Below are 20,847 nucleotides of genomic sequence, written 5' to 3'. Positions count from 1 at the left end.
TTTTGGAGAAAAGGGTTGTCAAAATTGTAATGTGCTTTTTTTTCGCCATACGTCGGCCTTAAAAACAAACAATGTGGAATTGGCGCGTTACAAACGAAACTTTTGGGCCTGTAGTCCGATGCCATGCCTATATACATATAACATTAAAATTTTAATACAGAACATTTGGGCTCTAAGTTTTCTTTGCATAAATACGCCAAAACCACAAATATACAAGATTTTGAGTGCGATATCTGTATTATCAAAAGCAGTAAGTCAAGATTATAAAATTAGCTCACGGCAAGTTCAACGTTAAATATCTTTACCACTAATTATAAACACCAGTTGCAATCAACACATATCAACACAAGATTGTACATGTGTGAATTAAGCGTAAATGAAGTTAACGATTTAATTAACGTGCCGTATACATCCAATCCACAAGCTAATTTAGTTGCATGTTACTCGCTTATAAACCTAAATGAGTTAATCTAATCTGGGTAGAAATTAAAATAGAGTTTTCCCTATGGACGTATTTTGTTTACGCATAAAATATATAAATTAAAAAGAATATTAACAAAGTTTGGTTAGATGGGTAAAGGTATTTACAAGAGTTATTTGATTTTATTCAAGTCTATTCTATATTCAAGCAATGACTTTAGAGGTTATTCCAGAAGAAAATGAAGTTATTGAAAGGTAATATCTAATGATTTCACATAACTATAACATGTTAACGTTTTATTTTTAATAATTTTGGCAGAAATACTTGCCAAACTTACGACGGAATTATTCTTAATATTGGAGGTAAAAAGTTCAAAGTCAACGAAAAGCAAATCAAATATTTACCTAACAGTCGAATCGCAATTTTAAACGAGTACCGGTAAGCACTAAATAAATCCTACGTAAGCCATGTGCTATTTTAAGACAATAAACTGGCAGTAATAGGCTAAGTATATAGACTTAGATGACGATATACTTGATATTTGTCAGCGTTGTTATTTTAATTAGGCAGTTGACGAATAAGACAATAATGTCGTTGTGCGACGATTATAACGAAAATATGCCGAACGAATTCTACTTCGACCGAAGCCATCAAACCTTCCAGTATATCCTTGCTGCGTATCGTGGCTGTAAGTTTTAAACGGAGTTATTACTTAAAGTATACAAAGTTTTTAATTAAAATATTTTTAAAGCTAAGCAAGTTTTATGTAGTATTTCAAACATAAACTTGAATGAAGATACCGTTACAAATGTTTAAAACTAATATAATTTGGATAAGAAAACAATTTAACAAAATTAGCATCTACGCTTTGTTTTTTTTTCTGTTTTATAGAAATTAACATTTAAAAAAAAACATTCATTGCAGTTAAGATTCATATTCCCTTCTCCGCGTGCCCAATGCTTCTAAGACAAGAACTTGTTTATTGGGGGGTGGATGAAACAAAACTCGATGCTTGTTGCTCTGAAAGAGTGGAGGTAACATCTATAAAGTATAAACGATATAGAAGTACATGAAACATTAAAAGTTTAATTTTCTTTTTGGACTTTAAGTTGGGTTACTTAAATATTTAGGAAATGAACCAGTTAGTGGAAGGACACGAAGCTATGATTCGGGACAAATTGTTCCGGTATAATCTGAAGATGAATCGACAAAACCTTCTAGAGACCATCCGATCATGGAAAACACTTAAAAATAATATAGAGACGGTAATAAACTTAGGATAACCTTTATTGTATAAATCTTTAACCTTGATGTCCTAACAATTGAGAAGATTTTAAAAATAACTGTAACTGTAGAAAGCAAGAAAAGACCTTTGAGTAGATTTTTAAATTTTAGTAATATGTCTAAAATATCGGGCAAATAAACTGTTATCCACAGATACGTTTATATATATGGAGTATCGTTGAAGACCCATCGTCATCCACACTCGCTAAAGTGTGGATGGTTTTCTCGATCGGTTTTATTCTTCTATCGTTTGCCTCATACATTACTGGAACTTTACCTGACTATTACACTACGAGAACGGAATTGAACACGAGATTCCAGTTCTAAAAACCATCGAAACAGTAAGGTTTTAACATTAAAAACTCAAGACTCCATTTTCGATTCGACTCCGCGGTTTACAGCAACCGAACCTTGCATTTTTAGTCACTTTGTAACAACGCTGCGTTTTTAGGTATGTATGTCTTGGTTCACATTTGAGTTTGTGATACGGTTCTGTGTTGCTCCGAAAAAGGGAATTTTTATGATTCAGTTCTTAAACATAGTCGACATTCTAACAATTTTACCTTTCTTTCTTCAAATATTCCGGGTCGATGCAATTAGTGGAATCGAAACATGGCAGAAAATCACAATGGTTAGATACAACGAATTTAGTTAACTTGTAAAAACTTATAGAATCCGCCAATTTTGTAATAGGCATAACTTGAAGATACTTTTTCTAAAGCGTTTTAAGTTATAATATTTCCCATTTTTAAGATGCTTCGTGTTCTAAGAGTGATTCGAATCTTCCGACTTGGTCGCCACTCCCAAGGATTAAAACTTCTTTGTGTCACTTTACAAAAAAGCAGCAACGAGTTAATCATGCTCTCGATATTTTTATTTATTGGAATGGTAAATAAACCATAAATGTACCAAGCTACATACTTTAAACACTTATATACAACACCAGGTCTACCTTACCAGAATCATTACGATAGTTTCGTTGTATCAAGTACTATTTGAATATATGTACTCAGAAATCAACATTTTTTAAATGTATTATTAGGTCATATTAGCTGGACTTCTTTTCGTCTTTGAAGATCGAGATTTATTTCCTCATTTAGGAGAAGCAATGTGGTTTGCTGATGTTACAATTACGACTGTTGGTTATGGTGACATCGTGCCGAAAACTATACCAGGTATATCAGCTTCTGATTAACATTAAATATTTTTTTATTCTTACCTATTCGAAAGCTGTGTTTTTCACGGTATAAAACTCTTAGCAATCTTGGCATGCTATCACCATGGCATAGTCTTAAAGTTGGGCATATTAAAGCCTTTTTTTACGTTAAATATACCAAACCTGTGCCTAGAAAAATATTCAAGTCAACACTTCTGTTTTGTTTAGGTAAGATCGTGACATCATTATCCTTTCTGGTCGGTTTGCTTGCTATAGCGATGCCCATACATCCAATAATTAATAACTTCACAAAATGTTATCAACAACAAAGAACGTCTGAAATGGCTTTCAAACGAGCACTTAAACTATTGGTAAGAATTGCAATATATACAACACGTCCGTAACATAACATTCCTTACATTTTCTTTGTTATAAGGTTACTAGTCCTTAGTATATTAAATATACCAGTAAGGTTCAAATATTTTTCACAGAAATTACAGGAAGGTACAAAACAGGAGGAGCTAAGAAAATCCATTAAACTCTAACCAAAGAAAATTTTAAATCCTAACAGTTCTTGCACTTTTTATTTCTGTGATTTTAATCTTTATACCTCAATTTACTTCAATGTGTCAATGCACAATTGTATAAGTTATAGTATATGTATTATTAACAACTGAAAAGGTTCCTTAATTTTTTTCTAAGTGTGATTGCATATATTTATGTATAAAAATTAAAAATGTAAGGTAGATGATATGTACAAAAGTTAAACAACTTCCATAGGTAGGATTAAAAATGAATTAAAAGCCAATACCTGCATACTGTAATTGCTGATAGATTAGAAATACAAAATTAAATCAAATTCCTAATCTCTGCCAATATTGTGGGTGACAGTAGGTCTGTCCACTCTAAAAATCTTTTCAGCAGGAATGAAGTAACCCAAATATTCAATCTCATCTGGGGTGGTGTCGGTATGATAGTGGCCCCCTTCCTTGTTTACCAAACTGTACCCATGCGTGTGCTCCACTCTTAAATCTAAACCTGGGTCCACTGATATTGAAGTGGAAAAGCACACAAATGGTGCACTAAATAAAAACCCAAAAGCTTAAATTATGTAGGTTGTTAAATAACAGATGGTTTGGCACAGTAACGCTCCCCCCCCCCCCCCATTATGGGCCAGCACATAAAGTACTGGGTTTAACCCCACTGCTATCCTAGCATTTATGAGGGGGGGGGTAATAACTTTACTCAAACAGAGTCAAAAATTGATCAACTGTGAAATATCAGTTCCATATTATCAGATGATTAATAGCAATATAACAAGTATAATTGTTAGTCGATTTCTAACCTTGCTTCATAATAATTCAACCATTTGTCAACATCTGCATCACAGGTAAGTGGAGTTTTGCTAAAATCTGGCATCACATGAATTTTTATTTTTCCTGATTTCACCAAGAAAGTTCCTCCTAAACCAACTGGTCTGTTGTCTCCATAAAATTCCTTCAATGATTCTCTAAGGCAATTCACTAAATCTGACTTACCTAAAGAAGTATGAGAAATAATTGAAAAATATAACACAAATAATAAAAAATGTTGACAAAAATAACTTGATATTTGATACCTATACATACAAAAAAACAGACACAAGAATATTCTCAATTATTGGACTGGTTTTAAAATTTTTTTTAAATGTTAAACAAATATATATAACTTTAACATATTAAAATATAAAAACAAACATAAAAAAGTAGTTTCTACCTGTTCTTGATTTTGCTCGAACCTCTAACACTTTCCCAGGTTTTCCTTCAGAATAAAACAAATTTGCCAACAAACAAAATTCTGAACAGGAGTTGTAATTTCTCTCGTAACTTTCAAGAACATGTGATTGATCAGCTGGGTTAACTCTTGAAATATGAGTTAGATTATTTCTTTCAAACTCACCCCCTAAAGATATAACAAAAGTTAAGTAAATATCATATAAACATAGGAAAAAAAAACTTGCTAATGCTTATACAAAAATTAATTTAAAATAGTAAGAGATTAGAAATTATGATCTGACAAAGTAAAATAGTTGTATAAACCTGAGCATCTTAAGTTAGGCATCATCTCACAGTTTGTACCAACAACATGTTTTGAACCAGCACCTGCACCCATAACATGACCCCCAGATAAATTAATTGCCTCACTTACATTCTATAAACACAAAACTTCTTAATTCCAATATAACAGCAACTTTAATTTTTCTTTAGCAGCCATTATTTTTTTCTACATATATCTATCAAACGTGTGTTTATTTTTATACCATGATAACTATAACTAGTGCAGATAGATACTAAATGATAAGTTACCTGCAAATTGTAGACTTTTTTCTTATATTGACTGGTTGGTACCAAATAAGGTACTCCGCCTACGTCCGCTAATCTTGTCTTGCCACAAATCCCAGTAGCTGCCAAGTAGAACGGTTCCTTGCTCAGATCGGGGCAATCGACCAAAGAACATGATGACTCTTTGTAATTCTTCTTTAAACCAGTCGAAAGAACGTCGGCGATTTCATCCAGCACCGGAACGTGTAGATTTGCATTTTCGACTTCCATTTCTCGATTCGGGTCTCCTTTTTCCGACATTTTGTATTTTTCAGTTTAAAAATTAATTTTTAACTTGGTTTTGTAGTTTTTTTTGCAGTAACAAAGGTCAAAGCTGGCAAAAAATAAACAAACAACACGTGTTTGTGTAAACTTTAAACGCAGAGTTTCCAAATAAAAAAACAAAGTGTTTCCATTTTAAATATATATTCATTTAATATTTTTTTAACTCTTCACATACAATGTTGTATTTATTCATTTATGTAATCCATTATTGCTTAATATATTATAATTTTTCTTACAAATTGTAACATAATTTATTTTAATTAATGCATTACACCTGTTTATACACAGAAATTAAATTTCTAAAACCGTTCAACGAATTGCTGAATTACATTTGGTTTCAACGATTTCGATAAATGATAAGCAAACATAACATTGTGTTAACGAATCGAGATAACAGGTGCATCATTCACACAAAGTTACAGTAACTCTATTGTCTTGTGTTTGCTAATGCGACCTTAAATAAATTAATTTTGATACCATGGGTCTAATTTTATAAACACTTTGCTTTAGAATTAAATAAACTGTTGCAAGTTGAAACAAAAAAGTTTGTAAAGTTATATAAATTGGGAATATTTTCTTGCAAAGTACAATTATATAAGCAACTATGAGCCTACTAGGAAACGCGTAGTACTGAAATGTTTTCGTAATTTTTTTAAAATTTTTGCGATAAAAAAATGTAATCTAAATATTATGATGCAATATAATTACACGTGTAAAAAATTAAACTGCTTACTGACGATAGTAATTAAAAATTCGAAATGATTCGATAATTAGTTCAATATGTTCTAAAATCGATTAAGCTGTTTTAATATGCACAACGTCTTAGTTCATTGGAGCATACAAATTTAAATTTAAAGCTTTTACAGTAAAATGAGCGTATCTTTTTATTAAAACAATTTAATTAAATCGTTCTTACATAGCAATACTTCGTTGTAGCGTTTGGGATATCTTAAAAATTTTAAAGACATATCATATGTTAGTGTAACGTTATCAGTATGACATAAACGCAAGGTTTCTAAATGGTGGAGCATACGTAAAAGGCGAAAAAGTGCTTATCGTTGAGTTTGTTTTCAAGAATTGGTATTCGTTTTTGAAGATCGTATTTAGACGGTGGGTTTATTTAGCGAATAGACTCATCAGGAGCGCTCTAATGTCCCGTTTCATCTTGCCTAATCTCCTACAAACAGAGCTCGATGCTCGGTCAAGGTCGTATAAAGCCTATTGTTTGCGCTGTAGTCTTCAAGCATTTGTGTTTTACCGACATAAGCTTTGCACGTACAATTTGTAAGGCTGGACCCAGCCTATTAGCAAGTGGAATCAATAAAAAAAGCAAAAGCACATGGCGCGCATATATAAACTCGGACTAACATATGTTGCAATCAAATCGTATTTGGGCTGTTTACGACTATTAGTCGTCCCAGTATTTTATCCTACTGGGTTTTATAATCAATCTTTGGCGGTTCAACACAGTTCAAGCATAACGAGTAAATGTTAATTAGCTGGTGCGCATAATGATAACATGTTCATTAAGGGGGTTAAAAAGGTCAAGCAACGTATGTGTATATTCGCATGGTAACTCAAGGAGAAAATGCAATAGGGGGTAATTAGTGTCATGCATTGAACTAGGTGTTTAATATTAATGTGAAGTTATAGTTTTTTTTTAAATGAATTCAACAAACCCTGGTAATTATTATAGTCTATTTTAAATGCAAATCCTGTAGACTTGTAGGCGAAGAACTCTTTTGTTTTCGAAAAACATTAAGACAGCTAATTCGCTGTGTTTTAAACAAGTATAACCAGCAGGTAATCGAGACTTTTGCATGTCCGCGCGGTGCCTGGACTATGTGCGATAAAGGATCAAGGGAAGGGTTTATGACTTTATAAACAAACCCCCTCCATGTTTAATCTTCGATTTACGGCCGCGTTAATTGTTAGTTACTGGAACAAAGGAGAGAGCGCGGTCGGATTAGTTTATTGTTCCCCCTTTTTCTTTTTTTTTCGACGCGGAATAAGTGTGCAAATCACTCTAACATTTCGTCACTTTATTTTCGCAGCTGCCGACTAACTAAGAGTGTTAAAATTGAAAAGTATTGCTGCACTACAAATCAAGGAAAGTGTGAATTCTGAACTTGGATTATTACAAAATCAAACCAACGAAATGAAAATTACAGCAGAACAACTTAAACGCATGGTAAGCAAACTTGTTTTGTAAGAAGTTCAGTAGAATTGATCGATCGATTTGTATAGATTCTAGTTCGAAAGTTTAATTAGTATACCGCACTGTAGAGTTGCAATTGCAAAGAAAAACGTTTGTTTAAAATTTTCTAAAAGAAATTTGTAGTCAAAAATAGATATGCATTGTTTTGAAAAGGTATATTTTAATGCAACATTTGTTTATACTTTTATTTAAGGCGTTTTATTTATTTGTTTTAGAAAGTGTATATAAAATACCTATCGTTTAAGACACAATTTTTAATTTTTTTATTTTATTTTTTAGTCAGTCACCGATTTGAAATATCTTGAACGAAATATTAGTTCCTGGATTCACTCACGTGACCAACAACGCAACATGGCCGCCACTGCCTTGGGCCTAGGAAAATTAACGAAAAAAACAGCAATCACGCCGCCGAAAACGAGCCGGTTTGGCCGGGTTTCAGAGCGTCATTCCCGGGCACTTTTAGACTGTACCTCGGCCTCGGATAGTCTTAGCAACACGTTAAAAGGTTTCGGTTCCCAAGTAATTAAACCAACCAAAGAGTCAAGAAAAACAATTTGGAAATATAACTTGTTAAGCAAGAAAGACAATGTTGGTACACTTGAAAAGAAAACACCGTCTAAAACCACTAATCTTAAAGATTTGGTTGAAAAACTTTATCCAACCACTACTCCAGTTACCCCGGTCAAGACTCCAAGTACTCAAGAGCCCCAGACTCACGTTAGTCGAATAACAAGGGTTGAAGTACCACAGGGTATCTCTGATAAAGTCGAAGAGAACAATCGAGTTAGCGATAATAACAACATCACCAAAACACCAGAGCAAAAAGCTCCCACCGTTACAACGGTAACCACCCCTAGAAAATTCATATCACGTGCCCCAGCCCGCACTAGGGGACTTCCGAAACCCATGTCCCTTCACAAGATTGTAACCCTTCGGGAACATCGTAAAAAATGTGAAGAACGAGTAAAGGAACTTGAACTTCAAGCCGTAAAACTTCGACGACAAAAATTTCATACTTTGATCCCAGCTGGACATTAAATTTTTTTGTTTATTTTTTTCGTGTATGTTGTTTGCAAAGTTATATTTTTATATTCTATTTATTCTCCTTCAAAAACGTGTGTGCGCGTATTTATTATTCCTGTGTATGTATCGCGCGCTTAACGTCGCATTAATAATACAAAAACCTGTGATGCAATTCGACTTTCATTAATGAACTTTGGCTTAGTATAATAAAGAATGGCAAATAAAACACAAAAGACAGAAAAAGCAAAACAAATACCTTATATGCGCAAAAGTCCATAAAAATGCCGCAGAACATGACGTACATCCTTTAAAACTAAACTTTAAGTTAGTTAAAGTTGATAACGTTAGGTTTTAAAGAATCGAGCTTGAATTTCTCATATAAGGCGGAATGTATATTAAGGTCGCGTTGCTATTGATTTTAGACCACGTTATCCTGTTTACGAGAGTCGGTAGAATTAGGTTGGTGCTGTATATTTCTATGCAAATACGCCCAACTGTTGTTTTTCCCATGCCGGCTCCGTTTTAGCCTACCTTATCTATACAAGGTCATTTATGCTTAGGTGAGACTATAGAGAAACGCAACCTTAATCCACAAAGGAATTTCAAAAAAAACATCGCGGTTTTTATTAAACCGCCAAAAATGTTACGCGAAAATTGAAAATATTTTTGAATAAATAAAGTGTTTTCGAAAAATAAGTGTTTATTATTTAAAATTTGTTTTTGTAAACTTCCATGTTTTTTTGTGGGAAACGAGATATTTTTAGAAACAAGTACTTCAATTTAATATAAGAACATGCCAATAATCCCAGATTATCGATTCTCATTCTCAATAGAAATTCATTTTGTAATCTTTTATTTACTGAGATAGCAGGTTAATACTATAACAACGTGAGAATTTAAAAATGTATTTTAGACAATTTTTAAGTAAATTTTATTTGTTTTTAATCTCTTAAAGGCCGGGTTGGGTTAAATCTTATTAAAAATGAATTATGTGATATAATTAAGGCAGGGTGTACAATATTCTATAGGTAATAAGCTTGGATGTTGTGCAGTATTTTACTCTCCTTTTTTAATCCGTTTACCACGTTGCAAAAATCTGTCGCTTTCTAAGTAATTAATTGCTCTTCGGACACGACCCAGCGTTCCCCCTGTTGTTTTATTAATTAGATGACGTCATTTTTAAATGATTGAACGTCAATTTGGGAAAATTGATCAAGAGTAATTTGGTTAGTATTAAATTTTAAATATAAATTGTAGAAATTTTTTTTACTGACTTGTATTTTAAATGCATAAGCTTGGATATTATATGAATTCGATTACAATTTAAAAAGTAGGATAATACGATTCCCATAAAATTGCTCGAACTTTTGTAACCTTAAAACAATGAGCCGTAAATCTACCGAAAATCGACGATAACAGAGATCACATGGTTTTGAATAAAGGTAAACTCTCCAGACTTACCTGTGTAAAGTTCACGGTAATTAGTCGAAAACAGATAGGAAAAAACACACAACAAGAAAGTCGATGAATGGCTCAGCTTCCTATCCAGCAGAGTGAAAAGAAAACCAGTGAAAAAAAACAGAACGAATATTGTGGTCATCTGAATGACGCAAATCGTCTGGGAATTATGCTTCGCTCATAATTTTGAAAAATCGATAATCTTTTGTGGATTAGAACTTGATAAACAGTCTTTTAACTATAAACACTAAGAAATTACGATGTACTGTTGACGTAGCGCTTATACGGAATTTAAAGGAGTTCGTTAGTGTTTTTATTTTTTGCTCTGCAGCGTTAAAAACAAAATGCACCGAAAATATATTTACTCATTTGCACACGATACCGATCGTAATTTATAATTGTTAACACCGCTTTAAACTTTGCGAGAATCGGTCAAAAATATTTACCGAAATTTTACCGGAAAAAAAAATTTGAAAAAAAATTTGTTACATAAGAAACGCATGGTCAGCGCATGATTAGTAGATGAAGCACTGCATATTGTACACTGTACTGCATAAATGATATAGCACGCTTGTTTTAAAATTAGTAAATAACTTAAAAGAGTTCACAAAAATTCTTGAAAAAAATGTACAATATGTGCAAAAAAAAAACAAACTTAGGAAAAAGTATAAAGTTTATGTATTAATATTGTGTTAAGGTATTGTGTACCTATAAAAAAAACTAATCGATTTGTAGAATAATAAGTCTGTTAGTTAGTAAAGTTATTTGTGTTTTTTTATAAAAAAATTATCGCAAAAAAGATTGAAAATTGTCAGATTCAAAATTAAAGCAAAAATGAACTAAAAAAGTTGTGTCTTAACTTTAAAGTTAAATGAAAAAAAAAAGTTAATAAATGTAGTACTATAAAGATGTTTCATATAAACATAAGTGCTTTAAAAAAAGAAAAAAATGTGCATTTACCAGGCGTGGCAGCATTTAAAGTGGGCAGAAAAAAAGCGATGATTATAATATTTTAAATACAAAAATAATGAACACTTTAACAAATAAGGCACTTTGGCAAAATAAGAATTGTTACCGCTTACGATTACGGTAAAGTTTATAATAAAATGTGCAACTTTTACAACCTTTTTTAAATGTAACTTACTTAAATTTGTAAGAAAAAGTTTGATATTTAAAAGTTAATAAAAAATGCACGTTTTACTATTAACACCATTATAAACAAATCATAAAATAAAAAAATAAGAAAAAAAAACAACTACAAAAACAAAAAACTACAGAAGAACAATTTTTTTTTCTAGCACCAACCTCCAGTTTTAGCAGTAGTAAGCTCCACGTGGTTTGTGGCTAAATAACCCAAGTCAGTCGGATTAGAGATTTTGTGTCGTTTATTTAAAACGTAAGCTTCGTATGCCGTTCTCATCTATTTATATAAGTTAATAACACGTTACGAAATTAGACTTATTAGGTCATGTCAATAACATTTAAATGGTCGATGTTATTTTACATTTAATACCAAGGCACTTATACTACATGACAACGTAATATATTATTGTTTTAAAGTTAAAATTCCAACAACAACAAAAATAAACGTTATATATACATATGCATGGAATGGCGAAATAAATAAGAAAGTAGGCGCAACTAAATGATATCTGGGGTTCGATTACCATTTCTCACAGTGATAATACCCATGTAAAATGTACAAACTTGTTTACCCAATAACCAGAGCCAAAATAGATTAACTACCAAATTATTAGCAACAAAAAACTCTATTTAAGACTGGGTTGGGGTCACAAAAATTACCCTTTTATTGGGTATACATTAAGAATAAATAAATATAAACCCAATTTTTTAGAAAACTTACCTGTAAAGCGATACGACTGGGTGGCATCATCCCAAGATCCCCACACAGAGCTGGACAGACCACGGTTCGAATCCTGCCATCGTCTAATGATTTCTCGTTGTGTTTTTTTACTAAAATAACGCAGAAAAATAATTTTCTTGAATAATAAAAATTAAATATACAGTTAAAAAATTTATAGGTGTTAATATACAAAATAGAAAAAATTGGGTTACATTAAGAAATTAAATAGTTTCTTCTGCAACAACGCCCATATTTACAAATATTTTCCCTTTTTCAAGGTATTTCATGATGATAATATACGTCATAATATACATACCAGCGCATATTGCAGCCTTAAACGCAAGGTAGGCATTCACGGAATCTTTTAAGTTAATCGGAACTCGCATAACTGGAACGTAAATAATGTTTTTAACGTCATGACAGCAATTTGTTTCGTACGCAGTTTTGTCGTCAGATTCGTTGATGACGTCAATGTTATCAGATGGAGTCGTGATAAGTGGTAAGGGGAGTAGAATAGCTTGACCCTGAAAAAATAAAAAAATATATTCTTTTCTAAAATTTTAATTTTTTAAGGGGTTGTTCGGTTACTTAAAAACAAACTTTAAAAGTAGCTTAAATGACATTTAATATACTAAGATTACACATACATTAATACATAAAAAACTAGAAGCAGGTTACATATAATAAACTCCTTGTTACGTAATACATCCTTGACACGTTGGACCTTACAGGTGGCTTGTAACAAGTATAAACAAACTTACAAATACACAGTACTTATATAGAGATTTAACGCCTAAAGGTATATGTATGTACTTTGACTTACTATTAACAGTTCTCCGTCGTAATTTTCACATATTTGCTTTCGTAAATGTCGTTGCCTGTAAAATAAAATTTAAATGTTATAAATTCTTTAAACTTAATTAATTTATAATGGGTGAAATAGTGCTTTAATTAAAATTTGAATGTCAAAACTATAAAGACAAATTACTTTTAAAATGCCACTTTAATAAAAAAGTTAAGTAATTTTTTTATTAAAAAATAAATTTAATTTAAATATGAACCAGTTTGGTTGCTTTTGTATTATATAATTTAATAACAAAATGAATAGTTACATTTCAATATTATTTATTATTCAATAAAATTAATTAAATACAGTAATATAAATTTTTTATTTTATTTTAATACTTACAAATTCCAACCAAATAATTTGATGTATTCAATTTCTGGCCATCCGTCCAACAAACCAAAACTATTCCCAGGTATTATCTAAACATAAAATTAAATCAATAAATTGATATAACAAAAACTATTTAAATAGTTTTATTAAAAGAAAAAAATAACTATAACACTTCAGTAACTAATATTGCAACGCGAAAACTTACATTAAAAGTATGCTGTAATATACTTCAAGTTTATCATGAAAAATTTATCATGAAAAAAATGTCATAGAAAAAAAGTTTACAGAATTCTTGATTTTAAACAAAATGTTCTTTAATATCGACCCCCTTAAATATATCTACTTTTTAAAACTATGTACAAGTAAAACATACCAAAGCATCAGCAACAATGTCGCAATCAAGTTTTTTATTCTCCACATTTACTCCAGATATTTTTCGAAACTGCCGCTGCCAACTTAGACACTGAGGTTGGTTGGAACTAATCAGTTCAAAACCGATGTCCAATTCAGTCCCATCTAAGATTAAATTAAAGTTTAAATTTTTATTAAAAGCCCAAAATTTTTAATTTAAAACTCTTAATAAGATTTCTATAAAAAACAAGCAATTATGAAAGTCAATATATTAGTAAATTAGTTAAAATAAATAACAAAGCTTAAGTTCCAGGAAACAAATTAAAAAGTTCAGATCAATAAAAAAGCTGGTAATAAATTTGTTTAGGATATAAATACAAGTAGCAATTAGATCATAAAATAGTAAAACAACATTGAATACACATTGTTGACATAAATAATTTGACAAGCAACAATTTAAAGGTCAACAAACAAAAAGTTGCTGAAAATTAAAAAAAAATCAAATTTTTACAACGTTATATTTAAATTCGTAATACCTATTTCATATGGAATTGATTAAACGAATAACTAAAGCATTTTTTAGTACATCTACCTTCTGAATATGATTCAACCGAATCAAAATTTTTGTTGATAAACTTGTTTTGTTTTGAAGATGATTCAGTACTGGATGTTTCGCTGGCTTCATCACTACAAAATCAACAATAATTTTAATATTAAACCCAAATTAAAGTTGTTTTAAAACCATTATAAAATACAAGGCCATTTAAACACAACTAAAAAACAAATTTTATATATAATTTTAATAGTTTACTATTTTGCCTTATTAAATTATTAATACCATGCTGTTTTAATAATGTATTTAAGATTAGAAAACAAGTAATCTAATACTTCATTTCACACCTTGAATTGTCATCACTTGTTGTTAATGATTCCTCGTCAAATTTAATAACTTTTTTATTGGAATTAAATTTATTGTTTGCTTCAATTGGAAATGATGAAAAAGCAGTTCCAACCTAAAAAATATTATTTTAAATAAGTTTAAGTTTAAATATCACAAAACGTTAGGAAAAACAGTTTCCATTGAGATACATTAAGGTAACTATTTGCAAAAAACATTGAAAAAAATACAAAAGGGTTCTGATCATGTAACAAATAGAATCATTGTTAAAAATTTCAAAGAACTTTTATGCATCTTTTGTTAGATTTTTTATACAACAAAAACTTTTTACGCACCACCGATTTACTTCTTGCAACTGGCTGGGCTATTTTTACACCGGATTCTGTTTCTTTGACTGTTTTGTTTGTTTTGGGGGGGTTAAAACGTGTACTACCTAAATTAAATATGTTTTTGTAATGGAGAACCGAAAAAATGCCTATTTAAAAAACCTAATATATTTTGTCAAATACATTTCATTTGTTAAAAATTTTAGTACACATATATTAATTGTTAAGATTTTTATTAAATTTTAGATACACTGGCAAAAAACAAATCATTTGTATAAACTGAAAAAAAATTTGACATAGCAATAAAACTTGACAGTCTTATACGAATATTAGTAAACAATAACAAACAACCATACCTCTAAACCAATTACCAATACTTTTAAACAAAGAAGTTGGTTGTGGGGTGGAATCTACTGGACTTGATAAATCTAAAAACAATAACATTTGACATATTTTTCCAACAACCCCATAATTAAAATTTTAAACTTATTACCTAATAAAATGAGTAGTTCAAAAAATAACAAAAATCTCTTTAGTACTTGCCTACACTTAATCTTTTTTTGGGGGCTTGAGTAAAAGTTAAGTTGAGTTCAGATTTGCTTCTTTCATTTAAAAGATCGTTGATAGGAAACTTATGATTGTTGTTCGACGCACTTCGAGTGGATTGTCTCCATCTAGTGGTATAACCAGTTCTCCACTCAAAATCACCATCCGTAAAATTTCGATCAAAATTTGAAGTTTGAATAACTGGGTTGTGAACTTCCTGGAAGTCGAGTTTATTTTATTTTAAAACACTTAATGTAAAAATTAGAAGATGCTCCTTAAAAAAAACATAAAGCAGTTGGCATAGAAATAACTTAAGCTAAAACTAAAGAGGTATACATGCGGAATTTTAAGCAAAGCTTTATGTAAGAGAACATAGAGTACAAACTGTATAATAATTTTAAATAAAAAAAATTGCAAACTTACTACTTCTTGATTGTTAGTTTCAGGTTCTTCTGGGATTAAATCATCCTCGAAATATTCATCTTCTGATAGACTAGAGTCAAAATCTGATGAGTTGAACTCTTCATCGTTTGATTCCATACTTTCAGATTCATATTCTGAACCAGTTTCTTCTTTCACTGATATATTATTTTGTTTAACTGTAGACTGGTCCATTTTGCTTAAAATAAACAAAAAATTAGTTCGCCAGTTTAACTTTTTTTACAAAACAATTTGTAATATTTGTAAAAATATACTTTACATAACAAAACTAATTTCATTCGTAATATAAATATAATAAACACAAACTAAATAAATACAAAAAATCATGTAACCAGGCAAAATAAACTAAATTTCGAGAATATAATATTTTATCTGTCCTATCTAAAGAATAAATATACTTTATATGAAATTACTATATATATGACATACTTGCCACAATAAACTACCAAAAATAATTAAAATTATAGTCATACAAATAGTAAAATTACAGTTTATATTTAACAACTACCTTTAAATTTGTTTCTTTTCATCAACAAAAGACAGATAACGTCACAACAAAACGAAAATCAAAGTTACTATTTTAAGAAAAAGGGAAATCACCTGAAGGCTTTTTTCTTTTTATAATCTCTCTATTTAAAATATCGTCAAGTTTTCCATCTTAAAATAAATTATTAGCAAGAATTTATTAATAAAACAAAAATAGAAAATAGTGCAGTCATATAACACAATTTAAATAAAAATATATGTTACTGTTATTGCAAAATAAGGCCAAAGAAAGTTACCACCTTTTCAATAGTAGGGAATTCCCACGCTTTTATTAGGACTGCAAAACATCAGCTCAACGTGAAATTTTAAAAAATATTATAATGGAGTCAACAACATTGGATTTTAGGGATCTTCAACAACAAGAATCAATATTACATTCTAAAGTTCAAATGCTTACGTCGGAAAATACAAAATTAGAAGGATACGTTTACACAATAGATCCGATTACCAACAGGTATAGGCATACAAACTTTTGTCCAGTTACTTACCTATAATTATTAAAGATATTTATTTTTATTTTGTAGTTTTGTTTTATTTGCAAACGGACATCTTATAACAATATTTGGGCATGCTATTTCATCTGTAAAAATCATAATATATCCTGACTCCGAAACTAAGACTAAACTGAACTCATTACTCGACAAAAATGAAGTACATTTCGACCAAGAAACCTTGCTAGAAAAGAAACAAAATTTGATTAACTGGTTAACTAAAAATAGACTTGATATAGAAATAGATGATGAAATTATTCATGTTAGCAAAGGGTTACAAATTTTACCACCATATGAATCTGAAAACTGCCTTTCTACAAATGAAATTATTTTGTCGAATGTTCAAAAAATAATTAAAGCTTTGCCTCATAATTGAAAATGATTTTTTATGTAACTTATTGAGGACTCGCATTTTATATTATTGTATATCCTATTGTATTTAATACCATGCATGGGGACTTTTATTTCATGCAAAGTAAATTTATTATAACAAAAAAGACAATTAAAAACTAATAAAATACTATTGCAAAAATACAAAAATGTAATCTGAAAAAAACATTTACTGTTTCTTTTTTTATTCTCTTTAGTCAAAGTTCGTAAAAATTGGTTCCCAGAAATTGTCACCACACCAAATAACTTAAATCTTTTGCTATTACAACAAACAAAGTCCTTCAACAAAAATTCTTTGTGATATTCGAGTTATTATATTAAAAAATTGTTGTCAATGATGCACCATCAATCTCATTAACGAACTTGTAAATTTTTCCATTTTTTTAACATCGGAAGCATGCTCAGTTGCATATTGTAATCGCTATTTAAATAAAAATAAATTAAAAGCAAACACCTCAAAATTCAACAATTATTCACCTAAAAATAGTCTAGCTAAAAGATTGTATGAATTGCCAGTATGCTGTGTCGTGTATATTAAATTAAACTAAGGTTTAATAAAAAAATTTAAAAATTGTCCTTACCACTTGGTCATCTGTTACTGTTAAAACCATTTTCTCATCACAATGCCGATATTTTATAGTATACCGAACCTGAAAATACAAAAATAAATTAATTTACATATCGCAACAATAAAATTGCAAGGTGAGTGAAATACTTACCTTGTTAGGATCACTGTGATATAATCTTTCAGCTGCTTTGCAGAATTCTTCCCAATTTTCGATATAAGTCATTTTTATACCCTAACCTACACAAAAATGTGCAAGAAAATTTTTAAATCCATATAAATGCATATATATAATATTTTTGCCTGTGCAGGTTTTGTAACAACTTGCACTACGTTTGTTACACATAATAAAATCAGGAACATTTAACATTCAGGAACGTAATTAGTTAGGATTTTAATACAAATATTTAGCAACGATATTCTAGTTTGGACCAATTATGTACAGGTATAAAAGAATTAGAAAACAGTTAAATCTCATTTGGAAAAAATATTTAGTTTGTAAAATTACAAAAACAAAATATCCAATTGATAATAATAAACAGTTAATACTGCAAGTGTGTTTAATTTGTTTTTAACTTGTACAAATCCATAAGCCTACTGTAAAACTATAAAAGTTAAAGAAAGGATCAAGATGCATGTAACAACTACAGAAAAAATGATACAAAGCTTTAATTGAAACAAATAAAATAACAATTATACACACAAAAATAAAAATTAAAAAATGAAACTTTTTTATTGTCCATTTAATATCTTCATCGTGGAATTGAGACAAGATTTATTGGCTTGCTTAAGTGATTTAAGAAAGGCACGGCTAGTTTTATCATGATGGAGTAGTTTTGTTACACAGAACAACTGCAATATTTCTACATTGTCTGTGTACATTTTACTACAGAGCTGGGAGAATGAATTTACAAGATTAGATAGGTATATAAACTTTACACCAACAAAAAGAACTGCTGGAAAAGCGTTGTTGAATGTTAGTGAAATTGGCACGATACAAAATTGCTCAAAACAGTTCGACAAAATCCATAAAGCTTGCCCGGTTAATCTCGTCAGTACAGAGGGAAAAACGAATATGCAAGTGCCCTTGTTTTTTAGATATTTCAAAGCAACAAGAATGGTCTCTAAGATACTGGACCTTATGTCAAGCTCCAGCCACTTTAATTCTAAGTTTGGTTTCACCAGATTGCAAAACACCAGTTCGAATTTATGAGGATGTTTCCTGCCTGTTAATAGGTTCGACACATTCCATAAACTGCACTGCAAATTTCCATTGTGGTCGTTAATTAATTTTTCCATCCAATTAAAGTATCCAGAAGAAATATCGTCACTGTCCAGACGAACAAGTAAGGCAGAGTCATTATGACAAGCAATTAATCTCCCAAGCTCTTCTGTTATAACTTTGTTATCTATATTCAGAGATGAATTCTCATTAACTGAAGTGATAGTTTCTGCTTTGTATAATTGTTCAAAAGATTTTTCGTAACTGTAAACTATCTCAGTCTCACAAAATATTGACGAGTGAATGTCATGAATCGCTTCCCCACTCGTTATTTCTGTATTGTTCCACCAAAAGTTTCTATGAGGTCTGTGAATCCAACTTACTTCCTTGTTAATATCATGCGAGGAAATTTTGTCTTTTGGCGACACAGAACCATTTTGCAAAGTGTGGGTTTGCCTTTCAGCAAACGAGCCTACTAACTTTGGTGTTCCTTGAATGTTGGACTTGGAATAATGTTGTAAATGACCACCTCTCACTACACATTGATTAGAGTTGATTTTTTTAAGATCACAAACATCGAAATACTGTTGAGCAACCATCTCATGAATTTCAGTAAATATTTCTTTCATTGCAGTTTGTTTGTCCTCGTTTTCGTAGTAAAAAACATTGCGAGACATAATTTCGGTTTGAAATTTACGAAAGTGGTCAGTGCAGGCAATATGCTGTTCCAGAAAACCAAGGGAAATAGATTCTATGGGAAACATGGAAATGTTGGACAGGTTAGCAAATGGAAAATGCTGACTTAAAACGCTGTAAACCTCTTGCCAAGCTTCCAAACCAGAATAATTTCTGCATACAATATAGACCTCCGAGTTACCCCCTTTACTAGTGGCTGGCTTAATAGCAGAAACACTTTCAAACACGCAACACAGAAGGTAAATTAGACAAACTGAATGGTGCTCAAACATTGTGAACATTTTAAGAACAAAGTTACCTCCTGCACCTAGAATACTTAAACCAGTAAAAGTTTCAGCATAGTGCAATGGAGCAACAATTTTTTCTTGTTCGGAGGGGTGATTTTGGCAGTTTAAACTTCCGTCAGCAGTAACAAGCTGAACTGGCAAGGGACCAAATGCACTATTACACCGTTCCTTAAGGTCATCTAAAAATGTAGATTTTAAGATGTCTCCACTGTTGTCTTTTCCAAAACACCAAGAATTAATGGTGTGCATAATAAGACGGTCATCAGTTACACATGATGTCAACTCATTACTCTCATAGTATGGATTTAAAGTGTTTGCAAGCCATCGATGCGACACGCCTTTGTACTTCTTAGGATTTGATTTTAAGTAATGATTTAAACTGCAAATAAATCCACCAGGTGCTTCACACAGATGAACTGAGCAGAGAGTTTTGTTCACTTCAGTTGGCAAAACTTCAGCACCTGAAAGCAACTCATAAAATTTACACCAAGCTTGAGTGCCCAATTCAGGATGTATTTTTTTGTGCAGTACAGACAAAACTTTTGACGAGGGGTTCGTAAAAGTGGTGTGATCGTTCCATTTTCTTATATCAAAATTATTCAATGAGCTTTTAACTTCATTCAGTTGTTTTTTCAATTCTGTTAACTGATCTAAATCATGTTTTTTTGTTGTGCTTGTAAAAGTTGCAGAAATAGGTGGTAATTTCCATTCTTCGTTCTCTGATTTTTTGTAATGAAACTGCTTGTTAAATAAAGTTTCAATTAAAGAATCTTTTGAAGAATCTGTAACTTCCATAAGTACATTCTGGCATCGAAACTATTTTAGGAAAACTTTTACGTCTA

At 30.7% G+C, this 20,847-nt stretch overlaps 6 protein-coding genes and 1 pseudogene across 7 annotated transcripts; 3 read left to right on the top strand and 4 right to left on the bottom strand.

The window, feature by feature from the left end:
* The first annotated feature begins 631 nt into the window (after positions 1-631).
* LOC145755682 (voltage-gated potassium channel regulatory subunit KCNF1-like) lies at positions 632-3,406 on the top strand (annotated as a pseudogene).
* Positions 3,407-3,576: 170 nt separating this feature from the next.
* Positions 3,577-5,482, bottom strand: LOC145754984 (beta-keto L-gulonate decarboxylase-like). The gene is made up of 5 exons (XM_082571169.1): positions 5,207-5,482; positions 4,940-5,051; positions 4,617-4,802; positions 4,207-4,399; positions 3,577-3,943 (listed from the first exon to the last, which is right to left on the bottom strand). The coding sequence occupies exons 1-5, from the start codon at positions 5,480-5,482 to the stop codon at positions 3,724-3,726; spliced, it is 987 nt and encodes a 328-aa protein (XP_082427295.1). The 3' UTR covers positions 3,577-3,723.
* A 2,070-nt stretch (positions 5,483-7,552) lies between these two features.
* On the top strand, positions 7,553-8,919 carry LOC145756008 (uncharacterized). The gene is made up of 2 exons (XM_082572226.1): positions 7,553-7,697; positions 8,004-8,919. The coding sequence occupies exons 1-2, from the start codon at positions 7,665-7,667 to the stop codon at positions 8,760-8,762; spliced, it is 792 nt and encodes a 263-aa protein (XP_082428352.1). The 5' UTR covers positions 7,553-7,664; the 3' UTR covers positions 8,763-8,919.
* Positions 8,920-10,504: 1,585 nt separating this feature from the next.
* LOC145756007 (uncharacterized) lies at positions 10,505-16,454 on the bottom strand. Its single transcript, XM_082572225.1, has 13 exons — positions 16,317-16,454; positions 15,791-15,986; positions 15,365-15,584; positions 15,178-15,249; positions 14,831-14,928; positions 14,498-14,610; positions 14,190-14,284; positions 13,620-13,762; positions 13,259-13,335; positions 12,893-12,947; positions 12,386-12,593; positions 12,070-12,179; positions 10,505-11,625 (listed from the first exon to the last, which is right to left on the bottom strand). Exons 2-13 carry the CDS (start codon positions 15,980-15,982, stop codon positions 11,500-11,502), a joined length of 1,509 nt encoding a protein of 502 aa, XP_082428351.1. The 5' UTR covers positions 15,983-15,986; positions 16,317-16,454; the 3' UTR covers positions 10,505-11,499.
* A 54-nt stretch (positions 16,455-16,508) lies between these two features.
* On the top strand, positions 16,509-17,573 carry LOC145756009 (gem-associated protein 6-like). 2 transcript variants are annotated; one of them, XM_082572229.1, is made up of 2 exons: positions 16,509-16,808; positions 16,879-17,573. In XM_082572229.1, exons 1-2 carry the CDS (start codon positions 16,675-16,677, stop codon positions 17,219-17,221), a joined length of 477 nt encoding a protein of 158 aa, XP_082428355.1. In that variant the 5' UTR covers positions 16,509-16,674; the 3' UTR covers positions 17,222-17,573. The 2 variants fall into 2 exon arrangements, with proteins under 2 accessions (XP_082428355.1, XP_082428354.1); XM_082572228.1 differs by having other exon boundaries at positions 16,858-17,573.
* Positions 17,289-18,151, bottom strand: LOC145756010 (signal recognition particle 9 kDa protein-like). The gene is made up of 3 exons (XM_082572230.1): positions 17,955-18,151; positions 17,817-17,885; positions 17,289-17,656 (listed from the first exon to the last, which is right to left on the bottom strand). The coding sequence occupies exons 1-3, from the start codon at positions 18,024-18,026 to the stop codon at positions 17,567-17,569; spliced, it is 231 nt and encodes a 76-aa protein (XP_082428356.1). The 5' UTR covers positions 18,027-18,151; the 3' UTR covers positions 17,289-17,566.
* On the bottom strand, positions 18,041-20,840 carry LOC145756006 (cap-specific mRNA (nucleoside-2'-O-)-methyltransferase 2-like). The gene has a single exon (XM_082572224.1). The coding sequence runs from the start codon at positions 20,798-20,800 to the stop codon at positions 18,533-18,535; it is 2,268 nt and encodes a 755-aa protein (XP_082428350.1). The 5' UTR covers positions 20,801-20,840; the 3' UTR covers positions 18,041-18,532.
* Between the last annotated feature and the right edge of the window lie 7 nt (positions 20,841-20,847).

Source organism: Corella eumyota, chromosome 6 (genome assembly GCF_963082875.1).
Source record: "Corella eumyota chromosome 6, kaCorEumy4.1, whole genome shotgun sequence".
NCBI lineage: Eukaryota > Metazoa > Chordata > Ascidiacea > Phlebobranchia > Corellidae > Corella > Corella eumyota.
The sequence above is the reverse complement of the archived record's forward strand: the minus strand, read 5'-3'. Positions and strand labels throughout refer to the sequence as shown.